Here is a 20720-nt window from a genome sequence, read left to right as displayed (position 1 = left end):
TGTTGACTCTACACCAGTCCATTAGCTGTTGCATCTCCTCTCTGAATGCTGATTTGTCGTTCTTGCTGACGAGACCCACCACAGTCATGTCATCTGCAAACTTGATGATGTGGTTCGAATTGTGCATTGCTGCACAGTCGTGAGTCAGCAGCGTGAACAGTAGTGGGCTGAGCGCACAGCCCTCCAGTGCTCAGTGCGGTGGTGTTGGAGATGCTTTTACCGATCCGAACTGTCTGAGGTCTCTCCGTCAGAAAGTCCAGGATCCATTTGCAGAGGGAGGTTTTCAGGCCCTGTAGGCTCAGTTTTCCAATCAGGTGTTGTACATATGTGTCTTTATCATCCAGGTGGTTGAGGGCAAGATCTACGGTGCTCTGCACATTCTCTGAGTACTCTCCCAGGAATGTTATCTGGACTAGCAGCTTTCTGTGGGTTAACTCTGCAAGGGGTTTTTCTCACGTCAGCCAAGGTCGAGATGATTTCCTCACCAACACGTCATTCTGAGCAGGAGGGAGGGGAGGCGTCACCATAGCAGCAGGTGTCGTCTACCTGTAGTTGATGATGGCCGCAAACTGGCCGTTGGTGATTTATGAGTGCTATATTCTGTTTTTCTATTAAATAACCTTAAAAAAGACCGTGTGGTCAGGTGCCTCCTCAGTACTCATTTGGGTTTCCAGGTCTGCCTGACAGACTTCTTTGAGATCTCATCCAGCATCCAAGTGTCCAAAACTGCCTCAGATCAGACGCTAGAACCACAAAGTCAATCACTGACCTTCTCATAGACTGGATAAAAGATGAACATAGAACATTAAACCTGCCTTTGGCAGGGGGAGTGGGGCGCTCCCTTTGTTCGGTGACCTCCGGACACATTTTGCTGACTGGTTTTGAGGCTAAACATGTCTGTTGTGGTTATTACTGGAGGCAGAAAGATGTTTCTCCACAGTGTCCTCCTTGATGAGGGTTAGCCAAGTCTTTAGCCAATCAGCATGAGATATCCCTGGTTTCTCACGCAGCTCCTGTAATTTCTCATACAGTATCTGGCTCAGTGATGATATTTTAGAACTTTTCACTCCCTTTCAAAGACCTGTTTGAGGGTTAAAGTTAGGTGCAGGTAAGGGTAACGGTTTGGGACTGTTTTGATTTGACAAAGCTGGAAATGCATTGATATTAGTAAGTGTCCCAGTGTGAGTGTATGTGGAGCAGGCTGTAGTTACTTTATGGTAACCTCTGATAGCAAAAACTAACTTTAAACCTTTGACTGCACTTACTCAGGTCCTCAGCAGCACACACACCTAGTTTTACGCAGCTTGGCGTAGGCGAAGAAAAGGCTTCTTAACATGATAATAAGATGCTTTGGACAGTTTGGCATAAAACAAAAAATAGGAACTTTGACACAATCTGTGGAGCATAATGCAGCAACAGGAATGATCATGATAATAATCTTTCTTGCCCTTAAAATCCTGAGACCAATCGCCTGGTGTAATTCAGAGGTTCTGATCGCAGCTCGCCCAACGCTTTCTGAAATACACCAATGCAAAACAAACCTCTCTCTGCTGCAGGTACCTGTTCAACTGTGGTGAAGGAACGCAGAGGCTCATGCAGGAACACAAGTAAGCTGGTGATGCCACAGCAGCGTTAAGATTTCAGTCTGTCTGGTGGTTTAAAAACAGCATGAACATGATCGTCATGTTTTCCTGTGGCAGGCTGAAAGCTGCTCGCTTGGACAACATCCTCCTGACCAGACTGAGCTGGGAGAACGTGGGAGGCTTGTCAGGTCAGTGAACACAGGTTCATGTTAATCCCTGTCATCACACTGGTGCTCCACACTAACACCAGGTATATATTACAGAGCTGAAGTCACATACATGACAGTAATATTCAGCATTAATGGAAATAAAATGTTTTCATCACCAGTATTCATCAGTTTGTGTCTTTCTGCATTATTTACAACAGGGAGGTTCTAAAAGCACAACTTGATTATTGACATATTTTGTGAAATATATGCATTCATGAAAATGCCAGTTGAAGCTGAGGACAGTTTCATAACTGTGGATGGAGCCAAATACACTGAAATAACAATCCAACCCAGGCGGAGGTCTGCCTCTCACCTCAACCTGCAGAATTTTGTGCTTCGTGCTGTTGCAGCTCAGTTTGATTTATGCAGCAACAGCTCACAAGAACAGTCGTCTCAAGGTGTTTTATATTTTAAGATGAAAACTTTAGGAACTGCAACAATGTCACGGCCCCTTATGGGCAAGTACTTGGCAACTGTGGGATTCAATTCAATGTATACAGCACCAAATCACAACAATACTCGCCTCAAGGCACTTTATATTGTAAGGCAGACCCTGCAATAATACATGCAGAGAAAAACCCAACAATCATACAACCTCATATGAACAAGCACTTTGGTGACAGTGGGAAGGAAAAACTCCCTTTTAACAGGAAGAAACCTCCAGCAGAGCAGGTTCATGCCTTAATCCCTTTAAACATGAAGAGACCTCCTTTTGTTTCCACTGGTTGCGTCTTAATCATTTGCCTTAAACCCACGCTGGTTGCAGAAGTGAAGGCTTTGAAAATTGACCGACTCCCACACGAAGACCTGGAATAATCTACAGCTCTTGTAGCCGAGATTTATTACGGTGGTTGGAATTATATATGCACAGTTCAAGAATAAAACATAGAAAAGAGCAGAATATGACCCTTTAAACGTGACCTGCTTTACTTTGATTGTTAATTGCACAAAATTTGAAATAATTTCTGAATGTACAGGTCAATTTTTTATTTTTTTTAAATTTGTTATTTTCAGTTTTATATGAAAATAATATTCGTGAACCCTTAGATGATTTATTTCTATATTCTGTATAAGTAGAGCCATTACACAGAATAGCTATTTGATTTTGGTTAATATCAGTATATTAAATATTCTTATTTCTCTTTGTTCTGTAATAATATTCATCTGTGTCTCGTCTCGTTGCAGGGATGATATTAACCTTGAAGGACACCGGCGTCCCTGAGTGTGTTCTCTCTGGACCTCCACAGCTGGTGAGAAGCTGGATCAAACAGTGCAAACACGCCTTGAGGAGCTTTTAATGTGAAAGGATTCACTTTACATCTGCTCTCTTCCTCTTTTTTTTTTTCTAATCACAGGAGAATTATCTGAATGCCATCAAGTCTTTCTCTGGACCACTGGAGGACATCAAGCTGTGTATGTTGAACTTGAGACAAATGCATTATTCTTGTGTTACGTCTGTGTGATATTCACTGTGTCGTCCCAGCGGTCCGACCGTACACTGAGGAGACGTACTCCGATGACACCATGACGGTTTATCAGGTGCCGATATTCGGTGGGTTTGTTTCCTGATTATCATTTTTTTATTCCTTAGCCTCAGGAAGGAGTTTGTTTGTCATCTAATCTTTTTTTTTATTTTTTTTATGCCGTCGTCTCTGCAGCAAAGTCGAGGGACAATGACAGAAATCGCTCCCACAGGTCGGGCAGGAACAGCCCCACTCAGGCGACTCCACAGAAAGCCGACGTTAGCAGTGCAGACGATCCAGGTGAGTCAGAGCAGGCTAGACTAGACATGCAGTATCATACAGATAAGATTCATTTGACCACCTGAGGTTGGAGCATTCAAATAAAACAAAGCCAGCACAAAAACAAAATCAAATTTCAAAATTATTAATAATCATTTAAAATAAATCGGCGTCATCAGATTTGGAAATAATTTTAAGCGTAGCTACAATGTGGGATCTTAAGCTTTAGGCTTCATGCCGTCTTCTGTCAGGACTGAGGTGTGAATAAAAGTGTAATAGGCCGACTGTGGCTGCGTGTCTTTGGTAATAAAATGAACAAACTGAGTGCAACAATCGCTTCAAATTTTAGGTGAAAGGCGAAGAGCAGCGAGAGATTCCTCTCTGGTGGTTGCCTTTGCCTGCAAGGTAGGACGCTGTGAAAATACGTCCATCCTGTGACGTGCAAATTGAAGCTTATTGTATCTGACAGTTTGCTTTTTACCTGTCTGACACTTTTACAGCTTCACCCAAAGAAGGGCAACTTCTTAGTTGCTCAAGCCAAAGAGCTCGGGCTGCCCGTGTAAGTGGAATCACTGTTATGTTCTTTCCAAGTTAACATGAGGTCCAGTTGTCTTATCAATGTGGACTTTTTGTTTTCCTAATGTTTAAAAGCTTTGTACTCAGTTGGCTGAGGGTTTGGCAGACACTGGTGTGCACAAATTATACTTTACATGAAACAATTCTTGTCTATAAAAAGCTTTGCAGTAGCAAAATTAGTTTTGCTTCATTTTCAGTCTGATTTGAACTGTTTCCTGATCTTTCCTCCTTTAAGGGGCACAGCTGCTATTGGTCCCATCATTGCAGCTCTGAAAGACGGGAAAAGTATCGTGCATGAAGGAAAAGAGGTGAAGACTCTGTTTTCTTTTCGTTCAGGCTGCAGCTCTAAGCTGCACTTGCTCACATTTCTGTCGCTGCTGGTTTTCAGATCCGACCCGAGCAGGTCTGCACTCCTACTGATCCAGGACCAGTCTTTATTATGGTCGAGTGTCCGTCTGAAGAATTTCTTGGAGCTCTTTGCACCAATCAGCAGCTGGGAAGGTAATAGTTTAGCTGCCAGTCACATTTGTTTTTCCAGCGCTATTTTAATTATTATTTTAATAAAATCATGCTGTTCTCAGACAAAACAAATGATGAAAGTGATCAAAAATGTTTTGGGTTTTAACATTTAGGTGTTTGCGGTTTTTCTTTCTAGTGGATAGTTTAACTATTTGTCTTTTCCAGTGCAAAACAAGTTGATCTATGATTTTTTTAAATTAATTTATTAATGTGCTGATTTATCTTCATTCATTTGCAACATAATGGTGTTTTCCTGGATACAGACCAAGCAGAATTAGCATTGGAGAAGTTCCTGCAGTTCATATATCTGATGTATATTTATCATAAAGATTTAACTTGACAGGAGATGCATTAATGAGTCACAGTGTATTAGTGTGAGCTATGGTACAAACTCATAAAACTGAGATTTCAGTTTGCAGGTCGTTGTCTTGTTCGTTTATCTCATGTTATAAACTTTTAAATAGGTCATAAAGTTTTGATATGATGTCTTTTTTTTCCCTCTTAGTTATCATGATGTCATAAAAGTGTCCTGTTCAGATTAACTCAGTTCTACAAAAAACCTGATAACATGAGAGCTTGTAGGACCTTGAAAGTTTTCTTTTTTTGAATTAAAGGAAACTGTATCCTGGTAGAAACTGATTCCCCCACATCAGGCTACGTAGAGTCAAAGAGTCACAATTTGCAGTTTTCTTGCTCTGGAAGACCTGATATGTGCACATGACGCACTTAGATGAAAACAGTTTAGCGAAGCAACACTGCCACACGTGATGAAACGGTGCTACTGTAGCCTTTGTGCATTTAGTGCCTGTGTGGTGTTTAACTTGACAACGATAACCAGCTATTGTGTGTAAGTTTGACCTGTGCTTCTTTCTGTGCTGTGGCAGGAAGTGTGGTTCTTATAAATATTCTCTAGAAGTGTCTAAAGTTGAGGTTGTCACCCCCTCCAGATACCAGACAGGTGGGACGGAGGACCCTGCTGCATTGGTGGTCCACATGACTCCAGAGTCTGTTTTGAAAACAGACCAATACAAGAAGTGGATGGAGAGGTTTGCAGTTTCTGTCTCTGTCTGAAAACTTTTTGCCACAGCATTTTGTCCACCGAGCACTCAGTGGTTTGTTTCTGCAGGTTTCCATCTACGACAGAACACCTGATCCTTAATGAACACGCGTGCACGATCCACAACATCAGAAGTCACAAGATTCAGGCCCAGCTCAACATGATCCACCCAGAAATCTTCCCACAACTGAAAGCTTACAAAGCAAAGGCAAGGCTGATGGACAGAAGAAACATTTCGGTGTTCACTGCAACGTTCCCTTTCAAACGGGGAAGTTTGACCTTACACCTTTTACAATAGACTAATCCCTGCATGCATTTAAACTCGACTTGTACTGTGCTGAAAAAGCACATTGTTTTATACACTGAGAGTGAGAAGCGCAGCTCCCAAACTGCATGTAAGAAAACATCAAAAAACTCTTATTTTTTGGTTTCCTGTAGGAGCCTCAGGCGGCCTTACACGTCCCGAACGTCAGAGCGGAGTGTCTGCTCAAGTTCCAGCTCAGACCTGTAATGGAGTGGCAAAGGTTAGTTTGTCCTTCAATCCCTCCAATTTAGCCATCGTTACTTTGCAGCTCCGAGCGCCGGCTTGTCATAGAAAACGATCTGCGCTGGACCAGCCCCTCAACTGCTTTCTTCTCTCCTCGTCTTTTTTTAACCTCATCTTACAAGTGTCAGGGTTTTATTTTATTTTTTTCCTACATTGTTTCTGTCAAGTACTGCAGAGGCGCATCAAGGTCAGATGTTTTTCCCCAGCAGTGTTTTTGCAGGCAGTGGTGTGTGTCTTTTTCACTCTTGTCTCATTTGTTAGAGATGCCATCCCCTCCTGCAACTCTGAGGAGTTTGTGAAAGAAGCTTCTGAGGTCCCAAACTTTCTGGCAGAAGTGGACAAGTGCAGGAAGATTTGCTCCGCTGGCTCTGCAGAGCTTTCCGGTCAGTTATGGAAACTAGCACTCGCCTAAAAAGTGTTGGATTCACTCAAGCATGGTCTATCTACCTATTTTTGTCTTTATCTGTATTAAGTTCATTAATATCACAAGAAATTATATGAACAACTGAAAGAGTGTAGCTTGAAGCTACAGCTTATGTAATACAACAGTCAGAATGTAAGGAAAATGAAATCGACTGCAATTTTAGCTTCAGATTTAAATAAAAGATGGATATGGATGAACTCTGTGTCGAGACCATCATCACACTATACATTTAGCACAATCCTGAGTAATCATGTTATTGCTATGCTGTAATTTAAAAGCAAGTTTTAATTAAATTTGTTTTTATTATTCCTCATTTTAAACAGCTCATAAATATTATGTTTGGATTTCAGTGAGTTTAATCCAATAAATTATGGATTTGTTGACTCTCAGTAGGTTTTCTTTGTTATCACTCATATTTAGTTTTACGTTTTGGGAGTAAAAAGATCGAGTTGATGTTTGGCTTGTGTTTCCTCACAGCTCTATACAGTCATACGTGGAGCAGCAAGTCGATAATATAAAATGCTTAGTGATTTTTGGCATAAGAAGTCTTCAAATTAAAACAGTGTTGCAGTTTAGACCTTTTGTTTGATACTTTATATTTAATTTCCAGGTTAATTTGTTATTAACACTAACTGGAAAACATTTTGCTTGAAGGATTATGGCAGTTTTAACGTAACTTTGCTTATTTAATGAGTGGTTTTCCGATTTTAATACATTTAGTTTTTCCAAGGTGAGGAGATCATTTGTTGGACTCAAACCAGTCAGTAGTTTACTTTCCAGAGTATCCAAACACTGCTTTGGATAAATGCACTCCATTGACTTATGTAATGTAAACAATAGTGGTCCAAGAAGTGAACCCTGTGGCACCCCACAAGTTACCTTTTAATAAACCAGAATCTGTATTATTTGTATGTGCGTACTGATACCTGTCATCCAAATATTGAATTAGCCAGTGATAGGCAAGCTTCTGATGCCATTCCTGTCTCATTTACTTAAAAGCACCGTCTGATCATCCAACACCTTTTTTAGATCCTGAAGTATTCCCCCGGTGTGCTTCTTTCTCTGTTGCATTAGTAATGTGTTTTTGTTTGTCGACCTCACTCATCGTGCATGTATGGTTGTGTTGTTTTTGTTGCAGGTCAAGGAAAATACCCAGAGGTGGTTTTCTTGGGAACTGGGTCAGCTTTTCCGATGAAGATCAGGAATGTCAGCGGCACTTTAGTTAATATCAGGTAACGTCTCTCAGGACAGGCAGTGTAGCTCACCGCTGGTGTCAACATTGAAATAAAAATTGATTTAGAATTTCAAGACTATTACGTAAGAAAGAGGAAAATCATCTTTTTATCAAGAACCAACATTTTAATGAGATTGCATATGTTGCTTTTATTTTGGTCGGTCAAAACAGGAAGCCAAAGAGAAGCTTCGATCGTCTCTTAATCCTGTGAGATCCTTAATTGATGTTCATGTTTGACTCCGTGTTACAGAGGAACTGCTAAAATGACTCAAACACATTTAAAACTTTTGGCTCTCAGTGAAAAGTGAGTCTGACTTGTACAATCAAATATCTGTTGTCAACGAACAGCCCGGCCGTCTGAGAGCGTCTCATTGTTTCCACAGACTGAAGCTTTTATCTGCAGTACAGAGGATATTATTCACTGTGTCTCCAAGCACCTAATGCAGTATATGACCTAAACCTAGACTAGATATTGCACAAGTTTCTTTTTGTTTCATATTGGCAATAGTATGCTGCCGTAGATAACAAAAGGGCTGAATTTTAAATTGAAGCTGTTGCCTCAGTTCTTTGTTCTCACGTCTCACTGCTTTCCTGGGGAGTTTGGGTGACTTCTGGTCTTCTTTTTTTAATCAATTCCACTTTTCCCACCCTGTCAAAGTCATTCTGTAGTCATCACTCTGATCCTTTCATTAAAGCTCACTGCTATTCTGACATTTAGATTCATAGACAGCCATCTGAGCATCCTCCACCATCCAAACTCAAGACATTACATCTGACTTCAGATGATCTCTCAGTATTTTATTATTCTTTTGTGTTTAGCTTAGGAAAGGTCATTGCATCTTACAGTATGTGTGGTGGTATTTAAACACAGAGAGGTGGGAGGTATTCCCACAGAGATCAAAGATGTTTGATGTCCAAAGTGGGAATTAAGCGATTTTTGAGTGGGTGGAAAGGTGGAGGTGAGAACATGAAAGGATTAGCACATAAACTACAAGATGCTCTAAAACAAAAGTGGCTTTTCTCCATATGTATCTTCTTCTTCCAGCACACCACCGTAAAGAACATCCCTCTCCTGAAAGTTGCCAGATAATCAATGTTATTTACTTCCCCTGGTGGTCATGAAGGGAATAGACCTGAATAATGGCCTAAATTAAATATATTTAAAACCTAAATCTTAAAGCCACGTTGTTATTGCATCATTTTTCAGTGCACTGAGTTACCACTGTGTTTGGTCCAAATAAGAATAACAAAGTCTTATCTGTGATGTAAATTAGGTTCAAATGTTCCATTTTTAAAAAATCAGTTTTAGACAGTATCTCATTCAGCTGCAGGAATCTGCTGCTGCATCCTGGCAGGTGTTTTCATCGTTGTATACACCTGATGTATTCCCCATGTATCCTCAGTAGTGTTTGAACAGTGCTTCACTGTCTCTAGTCGATTTTAAGAGGCTTAAAAACTGATTAAAATGATTTCTTAGTGTAAATTTGTAAAACCTACAAAGGCGTCCTGTAATGAATAATGATGCGTGTGTGCTGAGAAGGCTGTACTCATCCACTGTTTGCAGTTTAGTGTTTGTCTGGGCGTGTTTCACATGTTTGTTTGTTTGTTTGTACTCGCATGAAGCCCGAGTCAGTCTTTGCTGCTGGACTGTGGAGAGGGAACCTTTGGTCAGCTCTGCAGACACTACGGGGACGACGTCGATGACGCTTTGTCCAAGATCGCCACGGTCTTCATCTCACACCTGCATGCTGACCATCACACAGTAAGCAGCCGTGCATCAGGTTTTAACTTGTAAAAACAAAGTTAGACTGCTCGACTTACTCTCGTTGTGATCTTTTTGTTGCAGGGGCTGGTGAAGCTGCTGTACCAGAGAGAAAGGGCACTGGTGAGTATTTGAAATACTGCTTCTTTTTTCTGGATTGAAGTGAAAACTCAAGACATGAAAGGTTGGTTAAAAATAGAAACCTCTGATATATACTGTGTGAATGTGTGTGTGAACGGATGGATGACTGGATGTGTAAGGATAATACAGGCCATTTACCATTTATACTGCCTCCTTGTTTTGTGTAAGGATCCCAAATAATGACATTCAGGGGTTTGTGTCACATCTATACCTCCAGGCAACTTTGGGAAAGCCATTTAGCCCGATTTTCCTGGTTGCTCCGGTTCAGATCATGACCTGGCTCAACCAGTACCACGACTACTGCGAGGAGATTCTCAGTCACATCAAGTATGTGGACACAAAAACATCTTAACTCATTAGGACACACTCCACCTCCATGAGTACTGGATTAGTTAAGCTGAACTGTTTTTGCTGTTACTGAACAGTTTCATTGTGTCTTTGCATTTATAATAATGTGAAATTAATAGTAAAACCAAAGCACAATTGCATTTATGTATATTATACCACTTGCACTACATTATTTGTGTGTACTGGACAAAGAAAGGTGTGTTTGGTGTATTTTTGACAAATACAGTTGTCGTTATGTTATCAGCAGCTTTCAGGGGTTTTAATTTTGTTTCTTCTGATTGGCTGAAAAGTGTTTGTTTGATAGACCAGTGTTTCCCAACCTTTTGGAGCCACGCACATGTTTCACATCAGAAAGATCACACGTCACACCAACAAACACAAATGTCACAAAAAGCATATTGATCATTTTTCCCTGCGCACCAGGTATAGCGGTATATGGTTCCCAGTATACTTCTTTTGCTTTCTTCTGACCACTAATCATGCTAGGGCCTTCATCCAGTTTTCTCCAGGACCAGGTCAGACTGGATACTTTTATTTTCAAATATGTATCTATTGCTGTTACGCGCTGCGTTATCTAACTCGCAGCTTGACTATTATGTCATTTCTTCTTTGTTTTCTTCTGTTTTACTGGCAGTTGGCAACCCATTTAATTAGAGCAGGTAGTTGTACTGCCCTCTAGTGGAAGAGAATGTAACTGCTCTGCCTGTTACTCAGGCTGGTCGTTTAGAGTACTAACCAGGTGGAACCAGATAATCTTCCACGACACACCTATGTGCCGTGGCACAGTGGTTGGGAAACACTGTCATAGACTACTATTAAATACTTAACAACATATCATTAATAATAATAATGATGTTTATTTGTGCTGCACATATCAAAACCAGTATTATAAGAAACACAGAATAAAGAACAAAGGACTGTCTGACCTTCTTTAAATGCTTCTCAAAGGTCAGACTAAACTAACGGTTCTAACAGGTGATGTCATGAATGGATAAAGGGCTTAGAGAAGACTGAATACCTGGAGCTTCCCTGAACCAGTGATGAGAATTTCTGTTTTATTTGAGTTTAAAAATCGAAAAAGGGGCAGGTCTGTAATTGAAGAATCCACTTGTACAGTTAAATTTACAAGTATGTTGTTGTTGTTTTTTTACTTTATAGAAATATGAGACATAGAAAATAAGAGTTTTGAGAAATGCTTATGGAGTAACTCAGTAAACTAAATTACTAGAACTATAGCAGCAGGAGGTCTTTCAGCCTTTAAGTTGCATTGACTGAAACCATGAACAGGATAACAGATGAGCATAGACACTGTGCTCACTGGTTTCGAATCATCATCAGCTGTGTTTTGGCTGTCATCGTGTAGTTATTTACATATTTGGGTAAGAGATCCTTGGCAGTTAGATCAGACTTCAGAAAAACCTACAAGCCTGTTTTGTTTTTTGTTTGTTTGTTTGTTGTTTTTTGTCTGAACCAAGTAGCAAGTCATAATATTAATCATATAATTCCTAAAGGCACCAACAGTTAAAAACATGTCGGAGAGGCGTAGAGCTGCCTGTGTTGGGAGCGATCAGTCGGCTCAGGAATCCAAATGAATTCTTGTAGATTTGCTATGAAGGGAGAAACTCGTCCATAGAAGCAAAAACACATTTGCAGACTGCAAACATGACCAACTAAATGTTGGCCTTTAACATGGGAGTCTATGGGGATTGACTTGCTTTTGGAGGCAGTCTCAAGTGGCCAAAACAGGAACTGCACTCTGGCTTTATGTTACATTAGACCACTGGAATTAACTTAATGTAAGTCATCTCTCTGTTAATTTCCTGCACCAGGTCCTTGTGATATCAGTTTCTGTATTTAGTGAAGACACCCTTCACACTAATCATGCACGCACTTGTCTGTGCTTAAAGGTGAAACGGTCAGTTTCAGTGCGTCGTTTCTCTGAAGGATGTCTGATTTGTTTTTCAGCCTCATCCCCAATAAATTTCTGTGTGACACCGTCGAGGTTCCCAAACAGAGGACGAAGTCATTCATCCAGGCGATGCTGAAGAAGAACAACCTGCAGCGGGTCAGCAGCCGTTTGAACGTCACGTGTTTGTTTATTTATTGAAGCCTTTTTAAAGTGACTCATCGTTTTATTCCTGTGTGTCTCACAGTTCCACACATGTTTAGTGCGTCACTGCAGGAATGCTTTTGCCTGCAGCTTCACTCACCAGGCAGGCTGGAAGCTGGCCTTTTCTGGAGACACCATGCCCTGCGACGCATTCGTACACATCGGTTAGTCCTACTCAGACTGATTAAAGTCCATACGTCACCCAAGTGTATCTAGGCAGAAGCACATAATAGCAAATTGAGCGTGCGCTTTCGATATTACAGTGATTCATATAAGGTCATCTTGACTCTAGCTCGACTACACGGGTTGTTTTGAATAATTTATCCGATATTTCTTAATGCTCTCAATCACTCTTGTAGCTGGCAGCCTCTTCTAATGGTTCCTCTGGGATCCCTCTTCATTGACTCTTCTTAAATTGCTTGACTGGATTCTGTCCAAGCAAAGCCTCCCAGAGACAGCCAGTGTTTCCCAAGTCTGTTCATTATAGATGGCTCAGCTCACCGGACAAACAGGGCATGCGGATTCTTGATCACGCTGACCACCTGATTGATTTCCTGTGGGACGGGAAGAAGCTCTAAGTGCTTCCCTCTGATTTGGGCTTCTCAATCTCATTCTTTCTTTTTTCAACCCAGGAAAAAATGCGACCTTACTAATCCACGAGGCCACGCTGGAGGATGAGCTAGAGGAGGAAGCTGTAGAGAAAAGGCATAGGTGAGTGAAACAAACTGTGTGGCTCTGCAGGTACTTTAAGGTGATTTAATGGAAACGAAGGAAATGTTGGAGGAGGAAAAACAAGCAGGTGGAGCTCCGTGTCAGCTAGCAAAGAGCTCTCTTCACTCGCTGATTGAGGCAGCCGTTATGTTCTGAGTGCACTGTTAAATCTCTTCATTCTCCGCACATATTGACATTGATTTTTGTTCCTTTTTTACGGCGCCACTGTGAGCGTCTGTCTTCACAAAAGCGCGTTTTTATGTCTTTAGAAAACAACGTTCCCATCGAAGAGCGACGTAAATCTGTGACTTTATGACTGATCTTTTCTCACAGTACAACCTCCCAGGCCATCGGTATCGGCATGAAGATGAACGCCGACTTCATCATGCTCAACCACTTCAGCCAGCGCTACGCTAAGATCCCTCTCTTCAGCGAAGACTTCAACGACAGGGTGGGAATATCCTTCGACCACATGAGAGTAAGTCTCAGTGCAGCTGTGTCTGATTTCTTTGACAAATAATGTCTCACTGGATTTGACAGCTGGTTTCCAGATATCCTGTTGCACTTGAAGGCATCACGGGGACACTGCGTGAAACATGGTCCACAGACGTGTGCAGATGGAGGCTCTCTTAATGATCACGCAATCCTGAAAGTTTTAATGCTATAGTGTTGCAGACAGGGGTCCCCATGGAGTTAAACTTGGAAAGTTCGACTCGTTTCATTTCAGCCGAGCTTCAGTTGAAATTTCTCGGCTCTGCTTTCAGAAATGAACTTTTCTCCAATTCATCCACAGCTTCAGCAGCAGGGTCCATTTATGCGTTCCTAGAGAAGGTTTTGCACATTTATATACAACAAGAGCAAGAACTTCAGACAATAGTATATTAATACTTTTAGAAATAACATTTTTTAAGGTTTTAAGGACATCTCTACACCTCGGTTTTCCTCTATGATGAGCCCTGCCTTCATGTTTGCTTGGCAGAGATCGGCAGTCATGGACTGATTTTCTTTGCTAATTAACTTTACCTACTATATCATCTGCTTGGCATTTCCTTCAACTCCACTTTAAAGTTCATGGTGACTTTAATATGTAACTTTAATATCTTTAGATACTTTCAAAAGTATCAACATCTTGTTTTTTACATTTTGCTTCATCTGATTTTTTCCCGTCCGTCTAAATAAGAAAATTAAAGAACAAACATTGTGTCCGGACAGGATTAATCTCTTTATTCAGTACGGTGGTCCCTCACTATAACGCGGTTCACCTTTCGCGGGCTCCCAGTTTCGCCGATTTTTTTGTGCACAATTTTGCATGCTTTTTTTTCTTTTTTAACAGCGCATTGTGTTCTGCATCCTAATTGGCTGTAGAGCATGTCAATCAGTCTCCTCCATGTCATGTCTCCTGTACAGTACAGAATGCGTTCAGCTTGTCACATTTACATAAAAAAAGAACATTACGCTGGATACCAACATCATCCGCATCAAAGCTAAAAAGCTTTATGAAAGTTGAGCTGACAGCGAGGAGCAGGATGCTGCGGAGTCCAGGCCATCGACGAGTGCTTTTAATGCCAGCAAGGGCTGGTTTGACAAATTTCAGAAGTGCTTTGGACTTAGAAGTGTTTGACTGCATGCACCGCCTCTGTGGATACCTCTAGAGCAGAGGCATAGGTGAACAACTAATTTAAAGCGATCATCAAGGAAGGGAGATATAAGCCTGAACAAGTTTTCAGTATGGCTGAGACAGGCTTATTTTGGAAACGAACGCCCTCTCGCACCTTTATAATTCAGGACGAAGCCAAAGCCCCAGGATTCAAGGCCCAAAAAGATTACGTGACTCTGGTTATGTGTGGAAATGGCGCGGGCTTTATGATAAAACCGGCGCTTATTTATAGATCAAAAAAATCCTAAAAAACAAACTTTGAGTGTGAAAATGTTCACGCCTGTCTGAGAAAAGTGTGTAGTGAGAGGTTTTACAGCCTTAAAGCATCTGTAATAATTGTAAAAAATAAAGCTGACTACTTTGCGGGTTATTTTTAGAACATAACTCCTGCAATTAACGAGGGAGCACAGTATTAACAAAACATGTATGTAAAAACAGGAAGCTGGGACTAAACCTGGACCTTAGTGGAGGCTGAGTACTTTCTCCCTATGTATGACTGACATGATAAACTTCTGGCTCATTAGTGATTGTAAGACACCAGACATTACCAGTAAGACTAAACCAAAGCACGAGAAATGACAAATTAGTATTTAAGTTTGATGAAATATCTCCAGTTAAAGGCACATTTAGAAACAGTTTTTCAGCTGTTTCTTAATCTAAATGTTAGCAGAAATGCTAGTAGTTGGATGGGGATTGCTGCAACTTCCAAGACAAGATTTTCCATTTTTTGTAACATAAACTACCAACAACAAACATTTATACAAGAATAACAAGGAAATTATACTGTATATAAAACATTTACTGTAAAGAGTATAAATAAGGATAAAAAGAGCTAAATGGTAAAAAAAAAAAAAAAGTCTAAATGGAATAGTTCTGAATGCTTTCATTTAAATATTGTGGCAATTTCCTTTATTTCGTCTACTCACAGATTCGTTTTGATGACTCCAAAATCATCCCCAAACTCATTCCTGCACTGAAAACCCTGTTTGCCGAGGAGCTCGGCGAGATGGAGGAGAGGAGGGAGAGGAGGGAGATGAGATATCCAAGAGGAAGCAGCTCTGAAGTGACCAGCGAGCATAAGACGGGAGCGCCGGACGTCGGCAGAGGTGCTAAAAGAGACCAGGAGGAAACGGCAGCACACGTAGAAACGAAGAGGCTGAAAACCAGCTGATTCCTCTCTTCCATTTAAACATGAGTTTTGAAAAAAAAGAAAGAGTAGATGAATCCATCTCGAGTTATTTTATTTAAATGAGCTGGAGATTTTTATTTGACTTGTGTGGTCTGATTAAAGAAAATACGCTTGTTGCATTAACTGTGCAGATCTGTGTTAAACGGAATAAAGCAAAGCTCGCCATGTGTCCTTCAACAGTGATTTGTAATCTGTTTCCTGCTGGGTGCCGTTTCACTTGACGTCTAAATCCAGACTTTCTAAACTTTTAGAATAAAACTAGTTTAAATTTAGTTACATTCGCATAAAAATAGCAACAAATCTCTATAGTCTGTTCAGCTGAAGCTAATTTGTGGCAACATCCAGAGCTGAAAAATGAAGCTAAAGTGTAATTTGCATACATTATAGTTACTTTAATGTCAAAATGGAAGCTGATACCAAAACAGAGTCGATCCCCGTGGATGCCCATGTTTAATATTGCATTTACATTCTGCTGCAGTAACAGGCTCAGTCTCTGTGGAGCGTTTCCCCTTCATAACAACTCATCCAGCTGGATTCTGTAGGGAGGGGTGTGGCCATGTTGATAAACAGGTGTGCTGACGTGGGCACCTGGAGCTTATCAGTGTCTCTGGATCACATCTGATGTGCTGTGCTACTTATGGTAGCATATGGTCAAAGTAACTATGCTAACCCTCCAAAATACAGTGGATGCTGTCACTGTAGCAGTTTCCATCCTTTATGTGATCTGTGGCTTTAAGGAATTCACCAGAAGAAGTTCATTTTTCTAATGTTTTCACATCTTGCAGCAGCTTATTTTTTCTGGTCTTTTACTGAATAATTTGATTTATGAACAAGCCACAGTCATACTGCACTTTTACTCCTGTTGAAGTCATTTATCACACACTGAAATGCCAAAAGGTGCAGATGTTCGGTGTCTTGCCCAAGAACACTTCAAAAGGCTGATTGGAGAAGCTGGGGATCAATGAACAGTACAATGTAATAGAAATAAATAGAAATGATTAGAAAGGCTTTAACAAAGAAATCCATTCTTTCAGCGTCAGATGATGTTTGAAAATTAATAAGATACCAGGATACTTTACGAGGGGTATGTTGAATATTTCCACACAGGTCCACATGGGGGCTTCAGTGAGCCATCAGAGCTTCGAAGTACCTGTTACTGTGGCCTAAAGTAAAAATCATGGTAATAAGCCTCATGAAGAGATGGGCTATTATCTTTTGCCACTGGAGGGAGGGGCGGCTGCAGGAATCTCCTCTGCTCACAGCAGAGGAAAAGTACTGAGACACCAGAAGGGTCGGGTGCATTGTTAGAAACTACACTAAAGGTGCTGGCTCACTATGAAACTGTAGTTTGGCTTTTTTAAAAGTTGCCTTTTGATTTGACGTATGACACGAGGCGCATACAGTCTGCAGGCATGAATGAACTTTGGTTTCAGAGGTCTGACCTTTCAATTACAGCGAACTTGCCCTCCGAGAAGACATTTACCACTGCCTTGTTCTCCCGCAACCCTTTTTCTTGTATGACAGTTTTACCTTTGTGTCTAGGTTAAAATTGTCAACATTTCCATCACTTGTGATTCTGCTCTAAATTCAAGGCAACAGTTAGAACAGATGAACTTCCTAAAAGGATCCCCTCCTCTTTCATTAGACAGTTGCCAGAACCATGAAGTAATTGTGAGTTTTCGGAGATTAGTGACTTGAGCGGTGGGTCTGCGATTAGCCTATTTTCTGGAGTGTGAAGCAGTGAGATGAAGATGCATTGCTCCTGAGCCTTCTGAGTCCATTTAGAGGCCTTTGCCACCACTGAGGCCGCTTCTATCATAGGAGGCACGCGTGATAAGCAGAAAGGGGGCATAATTGGGTTTTGACATAAGCATGGCAGAGTCAAAATGGTGGATTGATGGACCTAATCATCACTTGACCAGCAGTGGACCACCACAAATGAATATTGAAGACATGATTCAAATGGATTTACTCGAGATTTCGCCAGCTCTCTTTTTACCCTGTGTGAGTGACTGCAGTGGTATTCATTCATTCCTTTTTCTTTCTCAATTATTTGTATTTTTTTAAACTACAGTAAATTAAAGAATGGATGCAAGCAGGCAATGACAGAAGCTCACAGGGAAGAATACTGATTGCTTTCACTTTGATTTTGATTGATATTTATTTTTAGTTTTCACTAGACAACCAGGGCTTTCACTGCTTCTTCTTGAAAGTATTTGTTTTAGGATATGCAAAATTAAAAACAAAAAACTAAAAAGTACAATATTTGTTTGCCAAATATATTGGACTAATAGTAGAAATCAGCACAACATAGAAATACACAAGATAGAAAGTAAATGACTTTTTTCTTTCAGTTTCTTAACATCAGATTTGTTTCAAACTTCTCTGATCATTAGGCTTGTTTTTACAAACCTCACCACCTTCCCCTAGATTTTAGGACTAGCTTCACTATTGCCAAAAATAAAGACCCAGATCATCAAGGAATCTTTGTGGGTTACTAATGAAGCCTGCTGGCATCAAAGTTTCTCCCACAATGGTGACCATGTGAGACCAAGACTCACAGATTGTGAGGATGTGCATCTCTGGCTCATTAGGCACCCCTTTGGACAACGATCCTCCATAGGAAGCTCATTCAGAGTCTCACATGTATCGAGACTTTGGACAGTTCTTTTTCTTACAGTTTCAGCAACTTTTAAACGGAAGCCCTGAAGTTTAACCTGGAAGTTCTTATTTTTTCATGTTCTCTTGAATGAATGAATCATTTTAAACATTTGTCTGAATCATCTGTCTGAATATAGCATTAGAGGGAAGCATGTCAATATCCGATTTTTCTGAGTTATGCATTTAAAAGAAAAATAGATAAACTTTTTAAATTGCAATAAGGCTTAAAGTTATGTGTGATTAGCCACAATGAGTGACAGGTGGGTGCTGGTCTGCTAGACCTCACCTTCACTAATTGGAGTAACTAAACTAGAGCACTGTGCTGTGTTTTAGCTGTTGTGCATTTTAAATGCAGGTCATCCTGTGCAGTTAACTGGACCAACAGACTATCCAACAAATGTGTAAATGAATTTATAGCGCTTTACTTGTGTACTACTTAGCATTAATATGTAGTATTGGTGTTTTAATAATCACAATAATAACATGATGTTAATGTTTCTGCCATTTTGGATGTGTGACAATCATCGTCAAAACGTAGGGTTAAGTGAATAAGACCTAAAGACCAGCCAGTTACCCGTGGAAACTACTAGTTGCTAGGGAACAACATGTATTTCATTGTCAGTTGGTGAGGAGAAAAAAGTTCCTAGTTGCTAACAGATTGCTAACAGATTGCTAACAGATTGCTAACAGATTGCTAACAGATTGCTAACAGATTGCTAACAGATTGCCCGGTTGACTGTGGTTTACATTGAACACGCTGACTTGTGACACAAACCAAAATGGAGACTGTTTGAAGCACAGCTTATACTTTGAAGGTGAAAAATCACCGAATCTGGTTTGTGTTACACGTTCTCAAGTTTTGCTACTACACAGCTAGTAGCTAGCAAATGTTTGCAGACAAACACATTTCAAGTTTTATTGTCATGTACAGATAAATAGTGTAGCAACATTTACCTGTAATGAAATTCTTAGGCTCGTGTTCCTCAGCTTTACTTGACTATATAGAAAGTGTACATGTTAAAGAAAGAAACAGCTGGGAACCAAAAAAATCGTATTTGGTGCTAAACACACTTTGCGATTGAATCCGATTGCCACTATTTGCCAACCAGTCAGGGAATAAACATTTTTCCTCAAGCAATGTGTGAATAATGTCACATGAGAAACCTCTGTAGCATTGTAATATTACACACACAACTATGGATGCATTTTGCTAAAACAAACAGAAAAACAACTAAAAAAAAGACTTTACAAACCAACGATATAAACTCTGTGAGAAGAACTGATTACTTTTTCCTTCAGCCTAGAGAGACATTGCTGTTGTAAAGAGTGTAGTTTTTCTTCTATTCAGCACGCAGCAAGATAAACTCGGTTAACCTTTGTTACATTTTGTATCTAAAAAGCTAGATATTTGAAAAACTGGATCTCAATCTGCAAGATGGCATCAAACTAGTTGAGGTGATTTAGAAAACATATTTCTTGATAATTGGTTGAGTCAAACCTGTAGCATCTGCAAATAATATGCTATGGCTAATTAACTCTTACCTTGGAAACCTGCATGTGCACAGGTGGTTGCAGGTATTTGTGAGCCCCTTGAGGGATTATTTTTATTATTACTTGTGAGAAATTAAGGCTAATAAAAGACAGTAGAAGCCTCGCTATCATCCCTGGATCTGCATCGTGCGTGGCTCGTGTGTGAGAGGGGAAGTCATTAAAATATAACATCTAACAAACAGACAGCTGTGCTACTCGTGTTTGTCATACTTTATTTGGTGTGGAATGAGGAGAGACAGATCTGAACAGAGCGGGACACCACCAATCAGATACACCTCCCCACCTGAATCCTCCACTTCAATCCAGAGTCAATTATGCAGCCTGCTCGCCTCTCCTCACATTTAATGCCTGGCTGCTGATTCAGAGAGCAGCCCCGTTCTGGTCTGGCAGGAATCAAAGTGTGAGGTAATCTGAGGGGACTTGTGAAGAAAAAAGAGGCACCAGTTTGCGGAGCCTCTCAGATTGGAGGTCACAGTCCAGGCCGGCACATCTCAGACGCACAGACAGGTCGGTAATTATAGGCGGAAGATCCATCCCTGCTGATTAGACCAGCTATTTCTACATAACTGTCCGTCAGCTGCCATCTCACATCTTCATCTTCATCCACTCTGCTCAGATACCTTTATCCACCGCTACAGATCAGGCCTAAAGCCTGAGGGAACAAATCCCGAAGCCTCAACCCACCTTCTCATAAAAAAG

The 20720-nt window shown here is 40.6% G+C and overlaps 1 protein-coding gene across 1 annotated transcript in view; it reads left to right on the top strand.

The window, feature by feature from the left end:
• Positions 1-15986, top strand: part of elac2 (elaC ribonuclease Z 2) — a 17562-nt gene extending 1576 nt beyond the window's left edge. Inside the window, exons 2-24 of the mRNA XM_005739948.2 lie at positions 1557-1607; positions 1701-1771; positions 2978-3042; positions 3148-3205; positions 3276-3344; positions 3451-3555; positions 3884-3939; positions 4035-4093; positions 4346-4418; positions 4499-4611; positions 5577-5675; positions 5756-5894; positions 6125-6210; positions 6495-6616; positions 7796-7889; positions 9515-9653; positions 9738-9776; positions 10012-10121; positions 12108-12207; positions 12296-12416; positions 12885-12963; positions 13297-13441; positions 15549-15986. Of these exons, the coding sequence (XP_005740005.1) occupies positions 1557-1607; positions 1701-1771; positions 2978-3042; positions 3148-3205; positions 3276-3344; positions 3451-3555; positions 3884-3939; positions 4035-4093; positions 4346-4418; positions 4499-4611; positions 5577-5675; positions 5756-5894; positions 6125-6210; positions 6495-6616; positions 7796-7889; positions 9515-9653; positions 9738-9776; positions 10012-10121; positions 12108-12207; positions 12296-12416; positions 12885-12963; positions 13297-13441; positions 15549-15791 (2236 nt within the window). The 3' untranslated portion in view covers positions 15792-15986. The remainder of the gene's footprint in view (positions 1-1556; positions 1608-1700; positions 1772-2977; positions 3043-3147; positions 3206-3275; positions 3345-3450; positions 3556-3883; positions 3940-4034; positions 4094-4345; positions 4419-4498; positions 4612-5576; positions 5676-5755; positions 5895-6124; positions 6211-6494; positions 6617-7795; positions 7890-9514; positions 9654-9737; positions 9777-10011; positions 10122-12107; positions 12208-12295; positions 12417-12884; positions 12964-13296; positions 13442-15548) is intronic.
• Positions 15987-20720: the final 4734 nt, after the last annotated feature.

This window comes from Pundamilia nyererei, unplaced genomic scaffold, assembly GCF_000239375.1.
Source record: "Pundamilia nyererei isolate P.nyererei 1_Seehausen unplaced genomic scaffold, PunNye1.0 scaffold00095, whole genome shotgun sequence".
Classification (NCBI taxonomy): domain Eukaryota; kingdom Metazoa; phylum Chordata; class Actinopteri; order Cichliformes; family Cichlidae; genus Pundamilia; species Pundamilia nyererei.
This window is presented reverse-complemented; position numbering and strand designations above follow the sequence as displayed.